Below are 16,146 nucleotides of genomic sequence, written 5' to 3'. Positions count from 1 at the left end.
TTTTCCTACCTGACAATACAACAATTTGCAGCTAATTGTCTCCTTGTGGGTCTTATTTGTAAGATGAGGAAGTTAACAAAAAGCTGCTCATTCCCAGTGAGTAATCTCAAGAATGCAATCACATGCTTGTGTTGCAATCAGAGGAGAAGAATTCCAATTGGAGCCTGTGGCTGAGACATCAGAACCAGCTCCTGTTCCACACCCACACCAGACTGCTCCTCACAAGCTTCGACGTGAAGTGAAATCAGGCAGGTTGTGAACATCAACTGGCTGCCCAGAGTTTTCCCAACAGCACAGCTGGGAAATATTCCCTCAATCATCTGGAGAGCTCTGCTAAACTGTTACGAGAAAAATGAAAACTAGTTGCCCCAAGGTTGGAGGTGTCATGGACAGGGAAGAAGGGCTGAGGATTGGCAGATGGAATATAATTTAGATCAATGGGAGGTGCTGAAGTTTGGAAAGACAAATCAGGGCAGCATTTATACACTTCATGGTGAGGTCCGAGGGAGTGTTGCTGAACAAAGAGACCTTCGAGTGCAGCTTCGTAGCTCCTTGAAAGTGGAGTCACAGGTAGATAGGATAGTGAAGGTGGTCTTGGTATGCTTTCCTTTATTGGTCAGCGTACTGAGTACTGGAGTTGGGAGATCATGTTGCGGCTGTACAGGACATTGGTTAGGCCACTGTCAGAATATGGTGTGCAATTCTGGTCTAGGAATTGATATAGGAAGGATGTTGTCCAACTCAAAAGGGTTCAGAAAAGATTTACAAGGAAGTTGCCAGGGTTGGACGGATTGACCTATTGGGAAAGACTGAACAGGAGCGTCGCAGGCTGAGGGGTGACCTTACAGAGGTTTACAAAATCACAATGGGCATGGATAAGATAAATAGACAAGGTTTCTTTTTCCTGGAGTTGGCGAGTATGAAACTAGAAGGCATGGGTTCAAGATAAGATGGGAACAATTTAGAAGGGACCTAAGGGGACAAATGTTTCACACAGAGGGTGGTGCATGTATGCAATGAGCTGCCAGAGGAAGTGGTGGAGGTTGGTACAATTGCAACATTCAAAAGGCATCTGGATGGGTACATCAGGAATACGGGCCAAATGCTAGCAAATGGGATTAGAGTAATTTCAGATTTCTGGTGCGTGTGGATGGGATGGACTAAAGGGGTTGTTTCCATGCTGTACAGCTCTATGATTGGATGGTCAGAATCCAATGTTCGATTTCAGTTCTTCACTTTGTTGGGTAATGTAATAGTTTGAGAGTGAGTAATAGAATGCAGATTCACCAGAGGGTGTGTTTGCAGCTTGAATGGATTAAATCAGGAGGAACATTTGTATAAACTTGGCTTGTGCTACCTCGCGTTTAACAGGTTGACTGATGACTTGCTCAATATGTTGCAAATGTTCAATGAATTTGTAAGGCTGTATACAGCAAACCCAACTGTGCTGGGAAACTGAAGGCAGAATACCGAACACGTGAAACAAACACAGCATGCTGGAGAAACTCAGCAGCTCTGACAGTGTCTGTGCAGAGAGGAACAGAGTGAATGTTTCACACTCTTCTTCAGAACGAGATATTCTCAGCGAGGCTCACTCCCTGAGGGTGATCACTCAGCTTCAAGGGCACCACTCCACGTCAAGCTTGGGGCAGGGGGAAGCCCCATAGCCATGAGCAACAAGCCCCAAGGCCACCAACCTCTCACACCCAATCTCATTTGGGAAATGGGAAGAACATTCAAAACACAACAACTACTTCAGAGTGACAGTTGGAAGCAGCTTTCTCATCGCGGGGTGGTGTCCTTTCCTAAACCACTGTGGAAATAAGAAACACTGACGGCACTGATGTCATGGCAGGGTGTTGAGGGATAGGCAACTTCGAATCACAATAAGAACGAAAGCAAACGTCAGCACTAATTGAATTAAACCTTGAAGCAAGCTCAAGTGGCTAAAGAGCTTTCTCCAGTTCCCAAACTAACAGCAAGCTGACATATAGTCACACACTTAAGAATCCTCCAAGGCCCTGTGCTGCACACCTAAGCAACCCATTAAAACATTAAAAAAAAAGGCAAAATGCTCTTGACTCACTGGATTCCAAGCATGATCTTAAACTGTAATTTGCATTTTGGCAGCTTGATGCTTTCGCAACTGCTTAACCATGGGAATAGCAGTGGCAGATAACCAGGCTGTCAAGTCAGGGCGAGAATGCCCACAACACCGTCTCTCATGTCACAAGCCTTCACAGAGCTATTTCCAAAATAACAGGGGTCAGAGTTCAAACGCCACTCAGGAAATAGTCCAAAGGGAGGTCAAGAAATTGTGACATCTAACACTCCTGATAGAATTTCGATGCCAAGCCAACGAGTGAAGTGTGAAACCAGAGTGATACGCTTGGTAAAGTTGGGTTTGATTTACACAATGCAGCCTAACATGTGTTTGTCTCCGACCCATGACCCCTCTCCATGTACCAGCAGACTCTCTTGAAACACATGAATCCAACCAATCTGAAAGGTGGCCCACAAAACTCAGGCCAGTCACCATCTTATCAAATGGTGTCCCTGCCTCGACCACCGACTCAGACAGCCATTTCCCTATGCCCACCACCCTGTCTGGGAAAATGGTCTGCCAGGGAGTCAGCGGTGAAGGTTAGGAGCCTTTCAGGGTCAATGGTGTCCAAACTGAAGCTCCTCCACAACACTGAGGGCAGCCAGGGCTCAGTCTCCCACAGTCTCAGTTCTCTTACACCCTGGAAAGGGTGGAAATAAAAAAGGAAGTCATTTGAAAGCTATTCTCTGTAGCATAGGCAGAAAGTGTAGGCTTTGTTCCCTTCATGAAGCATCCCCGCAGGTTTCAAGACAATTTGACCTGTTCAAGGGGTCCTTAAATAGCTGCACCAGAATAACTACAGTGTCTGTCTATTGCGTGTTCACCCTGAAGCACCAGCAGTCTCTCTCACTCTCTCTCTTCCTGCTTGCATTTGACTGATGCAGTGCTGAGCGAGAGAGAAAGAGAGAGAGAGAGAGAGAGAGAGAGAGAGAGAGAGAGAGAGATGTAGTGCTGAGCACGAGAGCAGCAAGTTGAAGCCTTGGATGCGAACTATCTGAAACACAGCCAGCCAAACAGCCCCTGTCAATTATTCAGGGCACCTTAAAGCTTTTCACTTCAAAACAAAAACCATGAGAGAAAGAGACATCTTCAGCTGTTTGAAGTTTGTCAGCTTGTGCTCACACCTGGGAATCGGAAAAAATCACACGGCAGAGCCTGGAGAACAGAATCCCAGCTGAAACCCCCAGTGCAGGACAGACAGACAGCTGCTCCGTCAGAGGAACTGTGGCACGAGACCATGTAGTACAGTGCGTCACATCCCTTGTGTGGACTCAGGGGCTCTCAGCTCAGCATTCTAGAACCATGAGTGTGGAAGCAGGCCATTCAGCCCATCAAATCCACACTGACCCTCTGAAGTACATCCCACCCAGATCCACTACTCCCTATTGTATCCCTGTAACCCTGCATTTCCCATGGCTAACCCATCCAGCCTGCACATCCCTGGACACTATGGGCAGTTTAGCATCGACAATCCACCTAACCTGCGCATCTTGACTCTGGGAGGAAACCGGAGCATCCGGAGGAAACCCATGCAGACACTGGGAGAATGTGTAAACTCCATACAGACCAAAAGCCTGAGAATGGAATCGAACTCTGGTCCCTCACGCTGTGAAGCAGCAGTGCTAACCACTGAGTCACCGTGCTGCTCTCTATCTTTTGAGTTTGGGAAAGCTGTACTTTTGACATGACCCTGCTTTGTCAACTAGCCATCCAGCCAACTGAGCGAACAGACCCCTTACTTAATGTTCATGACTGAGAACGACCCTGTAAATCCCTCCAAGCTGCCCATGTGGGACAGCTTCCTGCTCAGCCAGAAGCCACAGGATAGCTGCAGCCCATTGGTTTCTCCACATCGGTGGATGTCATGCAGATATTAGTCACGGACTGACTTTCCGGAGGATGGGCTCCAGAGCTCCGATGGCTTCTCTTCAAAAACACCACAGTGGCTGCAAAGAGGTGTGTGTCACCCAGTGCTGGTGACAAGTGGGCGGCACGGTGGCACAGTGGTTAGCACTGCTGCCTCACAGCGCCAGAGACCTGGGTTCAATTCCCGCCTCAGGCGACTCTGTGTGGAGTTTGCACATTCTCCCAGTGTCTGCGTGGGTTTCCTCCGGATGCTCCGGTTTCCTCCCACAATCCAAAAATGTGCAGGTTAGGTGAACTGGCCATGCTAAATTGCCTGTAGTGTTAGGTGAAGGGGTAAATGTAGGAGTATGGGTTTGGGTGGTATACGCTTCGGCGGGTCGGTGTGGACTTGTTGGGCCGAAGGGCCTGTTTCCACACTAAGTAATCTAATCTAAATACACCTCTTGCATTTTACTGAATGCCGATTGGTCACTGCTAAGAGGGCTATTTCAGCTGTGTTTATCAACACTGCTCCTATCTGGGAAATTAAAACCAAGTGCAGCGTGAAACCCACTGGAATGTGTTCCACGTCATTGGGGAGACATGACACTTCCACCTTTGTGTGTCACAGAATAGTCCTAGGCCATTGTGGTTTGTCTTACGAAGAGAGATCATTCAACTGTCAACCTGCACTGAAGGGGTTTTGGAGCATGACTGGAGATCTCATTCAGGCCTGTAACCAGGTCAGAGCCTGGGAATCCTGCAGCAAGTAATACACCTCCTGTCTCCCCATTGTCTGCCCAAGTCAGGAGTGGGATGGAATACTCACTTGCCTGGACGACTGCAGGTCCAAGAAACTTGACAGCATCCAGGACAAAGCACCCACTTGATTGGCACCACATCCACAAGCACCCACTCCCTCCACCACCTACACTCAGTATACACTATATCCAAGATGCACTGCAACAATTCACCAAAGATCCTCAGGCAGCACCTTCTAAACCCACAACCACTTCCATCCAGAAGGACAAAGGCAGCAGATACATGGGAACACCACCCCCTGCAAGTTCCCCTGAGCCCCTCCCCATTCTGACTGAGAAATACATCGCCATTCCTTTACTGTTACTGGGTCACAATCCTGGAAGTCTCCCCTGAAGGGCATTGTGGGTCAACCCACAGCACATGGACTGCAGCTATTCAAGAAGGCAGCTCACTCCCACCTTCACAAGGGGCAACTTGGGACGAGAGATAAATACTGGCCCAGCCAGTGACTCCCATGGCTCATGAACAAACAAAATGAGAAACCTGACAAGACGAGTTTGCTGCCAGAAGTTGATAATGCCTATGAATGGGAGCAGACAGTACAGCCTCCTGAGCCTGCTCCACCAATTTAAACCATCGTGTCTCAACCTGGCCTTCCAAGCTGCTTTCACATGTGCTCACTGTCACCCTCACTTTCCTGACAGATCAACTTACCCATCCAGCCTTAACCATCAGCCACATCAGGACACCAAAACCCCCCCCCGGGGTAGACAGATGCAAACAGTGACACAGCCCTGAGTGAAGACACTGTTTGGAAACTGCAAACTGTACCCCTATTGCTGTGCCTACCAACTCTCAAATGACACATCAGTATTGGTAGTTCCTGTTTGATCCAGCATTGAAACAGAGAAACGTACCCTCGGTGTCGATGTTCTGGTCAGGGATCTCCAGTTCGATGTAGCTCATGTTGGACTCTTTCCATGACCCACTGAACATACTTGAAAAGTAGCCAGACTGCAAAATACAGAACAAACAAAAATATTCACGGGTTAGGTGCCTTGCCTGGCTGCTGACAAGCCACAGTACACAAAATTACAGCTAGTGCGATGTGGTCAGAAAGTCAGCACATCTGGCAGCATCGATGGAGAGAGTGCAGAGTTAACACTTCAAGTCCAGTGTGACCTACCCACAGGACTGAAGGAGAGAGAGCTGGAAACAGAGGTTGGTGTGACGTGAACTGGTCCCTGAGTGAGGTTTGACCCTTGGCTTCTTTGCTGTGTCAAATGGAGTAGAGCATTGGGGCCAGGACTTCATCTCCCAAGAGGCAGAGGGTCAACAGGGCAAAAGAAAGGGATGCTTGATGTGGGCAGCCTGTGGCACACATTCAGCGGTGGTCAAGGTGAACACTATCAGCACTGAACAGCTTCACCCTGAGGTCAACTGCTGATAGTCCCAGGCTGATGTCAACCGGCTGAGTATTCAGACAACTCCAGTCACACAAGCCAACAAAGGATTTGCCTGTTCATTCTCAACAGCAATGACCACATCACTGGCTGGGCCAGCATTTCCTGCCCATCCCCAAATGCCCAGAGGGTAATTGCGATCCAGTCACATCCCTGTGGGTCTGGAGTCACATGTAGGCCAGACGAGGTAAGGATGGCAGATTCCCTTCCCGAAAGGACATGATTGAATCAGATGGGATTTCCTGACAATCGACACTGGTTTTATAGTCACCATTCAACTGGCAATTCCAGATTTTGAATCGAGTTCCAATTTGCAAATGTGCCACAGCTGGATTCAAAGCCGGGTCTCTGGATTCAGAGTCTCACGGTGAGGCTAGTGCCTCTCCTGGTATGGAAGGAGGAGTGACTGATCCTGACTGAGTGAAACCTCTCAGGTCTGTGGGAAACAAAGGAGAAGGATGCAGTGATGTGACACATGGAAGAATTCACTGATCTCCCAGAACATCGAACTCCTTCAGAGGTGAGGCTTCTCCAGGCTGGTCATGAGTGAATGGCTCTGAACAGCTTTAAAACCGAAAACACAAATCCCTGCAAGGATATCCCTCTCACTTTAAAAGAAAGTTAGCTATGTTACCCAGGGATTCTAGTGGTATGTGAAATTATACAGCAGTCTCACAGTAATTGGCCCCTTCTCATCGATGGTCTCCATTTAATTGCTCCCTCTTTTCGTCAGAATGTGCAATTTCTTGGCTCCTTATAATTAGAGAGCTAATTCTGTCAACTCCTGCATTGTTCCAAAAAAAAACAGCAGCTTCTGAAATGGCAACAAATATTTCTCTCGGTCCCTGATCACACACTCGAGGCATTCCTGCTCACCTGGATTTCAACTCTAGGTGAATTGACGAACACCCCCCCCACCCCCAGTCTCCTCCTCCTCCACACAGAAGATCAGGCAGGCTGTGAGCTAACTTGGAAACCCCAGGTTGGGGCTGATCACTAACAGTGATTCACAGCAGAGTTCACATTCATCCAAACCAGCTGTTTGCAAAGACTGCACTGAATCTATTCAGTCAAAGCAGGGCTGATCAGCCAGGTGAGGCAGCACAGCCAGACATCTGCGAGCCCCGATCACCTCCACATGACAGGGATGGGGGTGGCACATTGGAAATTCCAATCTATCCTCCAGTAGAAAAAAATGAGGTGAGGGATAGAGAACTGCAAAGCCCATTCAACCCATTGAATCTGCTCCCACACACCATGAGATGCTGACTCATCTCCCTTTGACCTTTCACTTTATTGTCTGCCCTTTGGTAACCTTTCCCCTCCCTCATCAATGCAGAGGAGGAATGACTCAGCCCTGTAGAGTCTCCAGGACCTAGCCTTGGCTGCTTTCTGGGCAGAGAGCATTCTAAACCAACAACCGGAGAGGAAACATTCCTCCTCTTCACCACCTTAAAAGGGACACTCCTCTTTTTCAAGCATGGCCCTGTGTTCAATCGCTCTCTCCAGGGGAACAGGCCCTTTAAGATCTTCAGTGTTTCAGTCACATATCCTGTGATCTTTCAGACATCCAATATGTCCAGGCCTTTCCTCAGAAGAAACCCTAACATGGTAACAGTCCATCGATGGAACCTCCCCTGATGCTTCTGAAGGGATGACATCCTTTCCTGAATACTCAGCCCTCCAGGTGTGGTCTCTCAGTGACACAGTACCAGGCAGGAGCAGCTTCTCCCCAGAAAGTCCTCTTGGCAGTATGGCTAGGGGCCTGAACAGACTCCCTGAGTTTGAACCTCTCTCAGTTACTTCTGGGCTCTCTGATCAAAGCTGCATGGCCCGTGCGGCTGTTTCGATCTCATGCTGTAATCTCTCTCCTTTCTGAAACCATGGTCATGGGGAGTGGGTGTCGCTGGCTGAGCCAACATTTCTTGTTCAGCCCTGATTACCCAGAAGACAGTACAAGATCAGGAGGTCTGCAGTCACATGGAAGCCAGATTAGGCAATGACAGATTTCCTTCCCTGAAGAACATGACCGAGTATTTCTTAAATCATTACCTCTTTTCCCACACTCCCTGATACAGTCCAGCCAGATTTGTCTTTCTGCCTCACTGCTGCTCATTACTCTCTCATTTCCCTCCATATCTCTTTCTCATCCTGTACTCATCTCTCACTCTCGCTTTGTTTGTCTCTTTTTCTCTCTCACACACACACAGTTTTTCTCTCTCTCTCTGACAGTCCCTGCTGATCTCCTCCTCTCTCTCACTGCTGTTATGTTGTCATTCCTTCCTCTGCTCTTGTATCACACAGCTCTCAGTTGGTGTTGTTCTTGGATGCTGGTCTCTGCCTCCTCTCCTGGTTTCTGCTGTCTGCATCCTTGCTGTTTTTGTGACATTGCTCTCTCTCTCTCACCAGTTGGTGTTTTTAGCACTGGCAGGATGAAGTCTCATTTCCTGAATTTCTGTTTGAGACGGATCTGAAGTTGGTCAAGTACTTAGCTACAAACAGAGTTGTTGGGGTCATTTAAGCGACTGCTGGAATTGCACATGGATAGCAGTGCGTTGAGGGGTGCATAGGTTAAATTACTATATTTTACATTAGGATTAAATCTCAGCACAACATCGTGATCCAAAGGGCCTGTTTTGTGCTGTACTTTTCTATTCCATTCTATTCTATTCTAAATGGTAGAGGGTTGTCTTTTGGACTGGTGACCTGTGATCAGTGGTGTTCCACAGGGATCAGTGCGAGGTCCAGTTTTGTTTGTCATTTACAGAAATGATTTTGATGAGAATATTGAAAGCATAGTTAGTAAGTTTGCAGATGAAACCAAGGTTGATAGTATGGTGGAGAGTGAAGGAGGTTATCTAAGATTATAAAAAGGTCTTGATCGACTGGGTCAAAGGGATGATGAAGAGTGACAGATGGAGTTTAATATGGAGAAATATGAGGTTTTACATTTTGGCAAACCAAACAAAGACAAAACTAAAAATTAAAAGTTGGACCTTGGGCAGTGTCGTTGAGCAGAGAGATCAGGGGTTCAGGTACATAATTATCTGAGTTCTGCATCACATACAGATAAGGTGGTTAACTCAACACTTAGCACAGTTGCCTTCATTGTTCAGACCTTAGAGTATCAGAGTTGCGGTATTATGTTGAGATTGTACAGGATGTTGGTGAGGCACCTTCTGGAGTACTGTGTACAGTTCTGGTCACCCTGTTACAGGAAGGATATTATCCAGCTGGAGAGGGTTCAGAGAGATTTACCAGGATATTGCTAAGAATCGAGAGTTTGAGGTATAACGGGAGGTTGGAGAGGCTGGGACTTTTGTCATGGGAGCATAGGAGGTTGAAGGGTGACCTTACAGACAGACATTCACAAGGTGGATGGCATGTGGCTTTTCCCTCGGATGGGGGATTTCAAGACTCGGCAGAAGAGTTTTAAGGCGAGTCGAGAAAGACTTTGAAAGGTCATGATGGGGCTTTGTGATTTTTTTTAAACAGAGAGTGGTTTGTGTGTAGAATGAACTTGCAGACAAAGTGGAGGCTGAGAGTCCTGTTGAAAAGGCACTTTGGTCAATGACCCTTGCCATTGAGGGAAGGAAATTGCCATCCTTACCTGATCTGGTCTACATGTGACTCCAGACCTCCAGCGATGTGGGTGACTCCAAACTGCCCTCTGGGGAATTAGGGATGGGCATCAAAAGCTGGCCAAAGTAACGATGCCCTCATCCCATGAATTAATAGAAAATACGAGGTACATGAATGAGAAAGGTTTGGAGGGATATGGGCCAATCGCAGGCAGGTGGGACGGAGTTTAGTTTGGGACTATGACATAGCACAGACTGGCTGGACTAAAGGGTCTGTTTCCGTGTTGTATGACTCTGTGATACTGCAGGCTTTTCAAGCTGGGAAAGAATGCAGGTCATCAGGGAAGGAGCAGACCATTCTGCCTCTCAAGGATCAGGAAGATGATGGTTGATATTTGACCTGCACTTCACAGTGCAATCCAGTCTGTCGATTCCGAATCTCCAGAAACCTCAACAGTCTAATCAGCTTGATCTTCAGTCACAGGCAAACACAAAGGAGGACAGAACTCCAGCCATTTTCAGAAATTTCTCCTTGTTCCTCACCAGGGGCGGTTTGCATGGGGTTCAGAACAAGGTCAAAACATTCTCTCCATAAGAGACAGAGTGAGGTGGCAGCATTCTCTCTCTGACACAGGGACACCCCGTAAAGGGGGCAGTGCCCTCTCTCTCTCTCTCTCTCTCTGACACAGGGACACCCCGTAAAGGTGGACATCTCCTACCTGACAGAGGTAAATCTTGTGAAGATGCCATTCCTGTCCCAGAGCAGAGATGGTGATGTCACTGTTTTCCCCAGCGAGGAAGAGAGTTTGGTAAATATACTTGGAAGTGCTTTTCAACTTTTTCCTGTGAAATGAAGAGAATGGAGCCTGCTGTAATAATACAACTAAAACAAATAGTGATGCAGTAGACAATTGGGATGGTTCTTTAATCAGCTGGGATACAAAGGTGGAGCACGCTCTGAAGACTGAGATTTACTCCGAGTGCTGCGTGAACTGACCAAGCTCCCTCATAGTCGGACCTGATGGCTACATGCCCATAGCTAGTCCTCAGCATTTCTCCAAACCTCACCAGTTTGCTGTTCTGAAACTTGCAGCAACCTCCAATCTTTCAGGGTCACCAGCAGTCTGCCCAGGGAAAAGACAGCATGAGCTGGTTTCCTGCAGCTGGACTCTCACATACCTCAAAGACCATCCTTTTCCCAAAGGATCCTCCAGCACTCTGTCTTCCTGAACTTTACAGTGAATCTGACACTGCCACTGAATGGTCACCGGTTCAGCTACTGGTTACCTATCTTAACCTCGAGCACAGGATCCTCACCTGGGTCTGGGTCTAAATTACACAAGGATAGGTCGGGCCATCACACCCACCAACCAGGGATCAAAGGACTTTTTGCCTCACCTATGTTACTTCCCTCAATAAATACCCTGCTCAGAAACACTTCCTGCAAACAAAGCAACCTCTAAATGGGGCACCATAGTGGCTCGGTGGTTAGCACTACTGCCTGACAGCACCAGGGACCCAGGTTTGATTCCAGCTGCAGGTGACTGTCTGGAGTTGGCACATCCTCCCACAGCCCAGCCATGTGCAGACGAGATGGATTACCCATGGGAAATGCAGGGTGACAGAGATAGGTTAAGGAATTAGTCTCGGTGGGATATTGTTTGCAGGGTCCGTGTAGACTCAATGGGCTGAATGGTCCGCTTGCACACTATAGGGACCCTCTGAAAATAACTGATCACTGTAAGCAGAGTGGAGGTGAGACTTTTTTTGAAGAAATTATTTCAGGGAGATTGTCGTAGAGTAAATTGGTAAAGGACCGGTCAACAGCAATGTAGTGAGAGATAGTTGAAGAGTTATTTCACAACACTGAGAATGGATACCCTCAGACATGGGAGCAGAAATTAGGCCATAATTAGATAGAAATAGAAAGCAGGAGACAACAGCTTCGCTTCACTTGGAGGTCGCCACTGATGATGTTACCTCGCCAGGTAATGAAACGCCTGGATATCAAACCTACACCCTAAGTTCAGTGAAATTGTTTGATCTCAGAGGGTAGTTACTCTTTGAGCCTTTTCACCTCTTTTTCAAGAAAAGAGGCAATAAATCTTTGTAAGGCAAAGGCAGATCGATTGTTGCCAAGCAAGGGGGAGAAAAATTAATCGGAGATAGGTGGGAACGTGGCTTCAAAGTTGCAGTTCGATCAACTGTGACCTTAGTGAATGGCACAGCAGGCTCAACGGGCAGAATGGCCTCCCTGTTAATAGAACCTGGACTGACAGCAAATACTGGAATATGAAAACAATGTGGTGGAGAAACACAAGTTCAGCTGCATCCACAGAGAGAGAAAAAAGGAGCATGTTTCAAGTGCGATCAGGCTCCTCTTGAGAGCATGAATGGGCTGGCAATGGTCACTCTATCTCCTTCCTCTCTGCATGTCGGTAAGTCTGTTTGGCACTCAGCGTCATTCACTGTTTCTTGAACGACAGGCTTAAGGCCAGAAGATACTAGAGTCCAATTAGGCGATTTGACCCATCAAGTCTACTCTCACATTCAATCATGGCTGAAATGTTTCTCAATCTCAGTCTCCTGCTTTCGCCCCTGAACCAATGATCCCTTTACCAAATCAGGACCCAAAGTATGACTGTTTTAGAAATGCTGCATGACGACCTTCACAGCCTTCTGCTGTAATGATTGGACAGATTCACTACCCTCTGCTGAAGAAATTGCTCCTCACGTCAGTTCTGAAAGGTTGTCCCTTGATTCTGAGACTGTGCCCTTGGATACCAGTATCTCTTCTGCATGGAAGAACCTTTTGGATCTACACCGTATCCAGGCTCTTCAGCATTCCCAATGCGACCATCAGATCACTCCTCACTCCTTCTGAACTCCATCAAACACAGACCCACCATCCTTCATTTCCAATCCACTCGTGGAAACCTATTCCAGACACTCCCCTCTAACATCAGGATACAGAACACAAAACCAATCAGAATATTCCCAAACTTGACACACTGACCCTGGAATGGGGTAGGAAGGGGCACCCACATTTCTGGGAACCCTGAATCCACTCCGACCTGGGCACAAGTCAAGATATCAATGATGGGAGAGAACGGGTATTGAGGTGTACTAGGGAGGTATCTGCAGCATGCACTGAGGCCCTTCTACCCGTTTGGTTCCTGCTAACCACTAGAAGCGGGAGGTTCCTCCAGGACCTACAATTCCACTTTCGCTGCACTTAGGGCAAGGTGCCAGTGCGCAAATGCCTGCTCTGGGGATGTTCAGTGCAGAGTCCTGTGGGTTGCAGCAACCTCCCTGCACTGGGCTTGGAAAGACACAAGAGACAAAGTGGAGCAGAACTGTCCAGCTAGAACAGGTCACGTGACCTCCACCCGGGTAAGTCGCGCACGCGCTCAGTTCCGCCCTCGACGCCGCGGAGGGACACGTGACCTACCTCCAGCGCGCGGAGCCACGTGACCAACCGCCGCCGGAGGGGAGACGCTGCGCATGCGCCCCTCACCTCCGCGGCCCGGCCGCCTCCAAGGCCTCGGGCCTCCCGCTCTCGTCGTCGTCGTAGTCGTCTCCCTCCTCCTCCTCCCCGCGCCGCCGTTTGCGCTTCCTCCGCTCGCACTCGCATTGGCACTTGGAGGCGCCCGAGGGGAGGGCGGCGGACACCAGCCGGCTGCCTAGGCCGCCCATTGACCTTCCCGGGTTATTTTTTCTCTCTCTCAATCGGAGCTTCCCCTCCTCCTCCTCCTCCTCCGGCGGCGCCGCCTCCTGCTCCACCAGCTCGCCGCCATCTTGTCCCCGCCCGGAGGGAGGGGGTGGGGCCCAGCTCTCCACCAATCACAGCCCGCCTCCCTCTTAAAGCGAGGACGCACCGCTGCCCCATTCCGGGTGCGCAACCGAAATTCACAGCGCCCCCTCCCCCTCCAACCCCAACCCCATGATCCTGCGAGGCCACTCCTTCCTCATGATGTTGGACTGGGGTGGACCAAGTACAACAAAAATCACCCGCCGGTTTGGCACCTTCGAGATCACAGGCTCTTCGTGGCGTTGCCCCCTCCCCCGACGATGGGGTGGGGGGGGCGCCCTCCCAAAGCCTGTGGGTTCTTCAGGCGAACCCGCTGGGTCCTCGCCCGGCCTCGTGTGATTCGTTGACCTGCTCCTGGGGTTCACGGCGCCGGCTCCCGAAAGAGTTACTCCGGCCCCGTCCCGTCCCGTCCTCCGGCGTAGCCCTCACACCTCGTCACGCGGAGTTATAGAGATGTACATCATGGAAACAGACCCTTCGGTCCAACCCGTCCATGCCGAGCCGATATCCTGAATGGATCTTGTCCCGTTTGCCAGCGCTTGGCCCATACCCCTCCTGATGCTGCTGCGAGTGGAGTGTCGAATCTTGTCCCCTGTTTCCACATTCCACTCACACCAGTTTTGAGATTAGATTAGATTCCCTACAGTGTGGAAACAGGCCCTTCGTCCCTACAAGTCCACACCGACCCTCCGAAGAGTAACCCACCCAGTCCCATTTCCCTCTGACTAATGCACCTAACACTACGGGCAATTTAGCATGGCCAATTCACCTGGCCTGCACGTCTTTGGACTGTGGGAGGAAACCCACGCAGACATCAGGAGAATTCTTTGAGCTTTTGAGCTCCCTGCCTTTCAATTCTGTGGCTGAGTGCTCTTCTTTATCAAAAACAGCTGATGAAGGAGCAGTCTCCCGAAAGCCTGGAATTTCAAATAAACCTGTCGGGCTGTAACCTGGTTTTGTGTGACTTCTGACTTTGTCTACCCCAGTCCCAACACCAGCACCTCCACATCAGTCTTCTCAAGGCAAGACCACAGCTACAATGCAAGTGGTAAATAACTAGACCGGATTGGAGACACCATTGTTGAAGCTGAATGGGGGCCAGGGCTTGGGAAGATCAGAATGATTAAGAGCTGACGTCTTAATGCAAACTTTCAAAGAAAGGGCAGTGGTAATCTGAACCACAAGGTCCCAAGAAGCAGTTGAAAAATTACCAAACTTGTCTTGTTCACGGCCACTTGGGTTTATTGGGACAAAACATGTTGGTGGAATTAAGGAATTCACAAAGATCGAATCAATTAGAGGAGAAGGGAGAAGGTGTGAATGGCTTGCTTCTCTTCCTGAGTGGTTGATGCACTGGAGCTTGTGTACCTTAGGCCATGGGAAAATCACTCAAACAAAAAGGATGCAGAGGCTGGAAAATATGAACAGCAGAATGCCGGAGGAACTCAGCAGGTCTTTCAGACTCACAGATATTCCCAGAGATGGTGAAAGCATGTCAATGTGGAGCATGGAGCTGTGTTTCACTGTGAGGATTGACAGCAATCTGTCATTCCTCATCTTTGCTGCAGCATTTCGGAGCTGCAGTTTCAGCTGCCCCCCTGAGTACTCTGCGTAAGTAATGTCTTCCCTACCATGGAGAATACAGCAACCTGGGCCCAAACTGAACCTTCCTGTGACAGGACAAAGAGCAGAATCTCTTGCAAATCCTTTCAGACAATTAGGGGGAGGGGGGTCATCTCTGATTGAACAGCAGCAGTGATTCATTTTTAATTAAAACATTTGGAAAGTAAATGTTTCATTTCTTCGCCCTCGATGATTTAGAATGCACTTAGCAGGTCGACTGACTGCCTTGACCCACAGGAGGAGGTAATTGCCAGGGTGAAAGTGAGGACTGCAGATGCGAGAGATTACAGTCAAGATTAGAGTGGTGCTGGAAATGCACAGCAGGTCAGGCAGCATCCGAGGAGCGGGAAAATCAACTTTTCGGGCAGGAGCCCTTCATCAGGAACTGCCAAGGTGTCAATCCTTCCAATACACAGCGAGCAGCAGGACCATGTCTCTGGGTCACATTTCCAGACCTCCACAGATGCGGTCTCTGGTGTGGCCAAGCAATCTGTTCACCCAAACTGGCTGTTAATGTAGATCTAACTATGAGCTGACTAAAAGGTATCAGAACAGAATTAGGTAATTTGGCCCATCAACTACTCTGCTACTTGATCATGGCTGATCGGTTCCTCAACTCCATTAACCTGCCTTCTCCACAGAACCTTTGATGCCGTTAATAATCAAGGTTCTGTGTTTCTGTCTTAAATACATTCAAGACATGGCCTCCACAGCCCTCTGTGGTAATGAGTTCCACAGATTAATCAGCCTATGGCTGAAGAAATTCCTCATCTCAGTTCAAGAGGGTTGTCCCTTCACTCTGAGGCTGTGCCCTCAGGTCCTAGTCTCTGCGACTGGTGGAAACATCTTTGTGACCACTCTGTGCAGACCTATCAGTGTTCTGTAAGTTTCAATCAGATTCCCCTCATCCTTCGAAACTCCATCAAATGCAGACCCAGAATCATCAACCGCTCCTCA

The 16,146-nt window shown here is 48.8% G+C and overlaps 1 protein-coding gene across 1 annotated transcript in view; it reads right to left on the bottom strand.

The window, feature by feature from the left end:
- gmcl1 (germ cell-less, spermatogenesis associated) overlaps positions 1–13,576 on the bottom strand; it is a 55,876-nt gene extending 42,300 nt beyond the window's left edge. Inside the window, exons 1-3 of the mRNA XM_072553895.1 lie at positions 13,273–13,576; positions 10,475–10,598; positions 5,629–5,725 (exon numbers count right to left, since the gene is read on the bottom strand). Of these exons, the coding sequence (XP_072409996.1) occupies positions 5,629–5,725; positions 10,475–10,598; positions 13,273–13,451 (400 nt within the window). The 5' untranslated portion in view covers positions 13,452–13,576. The remainder of the gene's footprint in view (positions 1–5,628; positions 5,726–10,474; positions 10,599–13,272) is intronic.
- Between the last annotated feature and the right edge of the window lie 2,570 nt (positions 13,577–16,146).

This window comes from Chiloscyllium punctatum, chromosome 35 (genome assembly GCF_047496795.1).
Source record: "Chiloscyllium punctatum isolate Juve2018m chromosome 35, sChiPun1.3, whole genome shotgun sequence".
Taxonomy (NCBI): Eukaryota; Metazoa; Chordata; class Chondrichthyes; order Orectolobiformes; family Hemiscylliidae; genus Chiloscyllium; species Chiloscyllium punctatum.
This window is presented reverse-complemented; position numbering and strand designations above follow the sequence as displayed.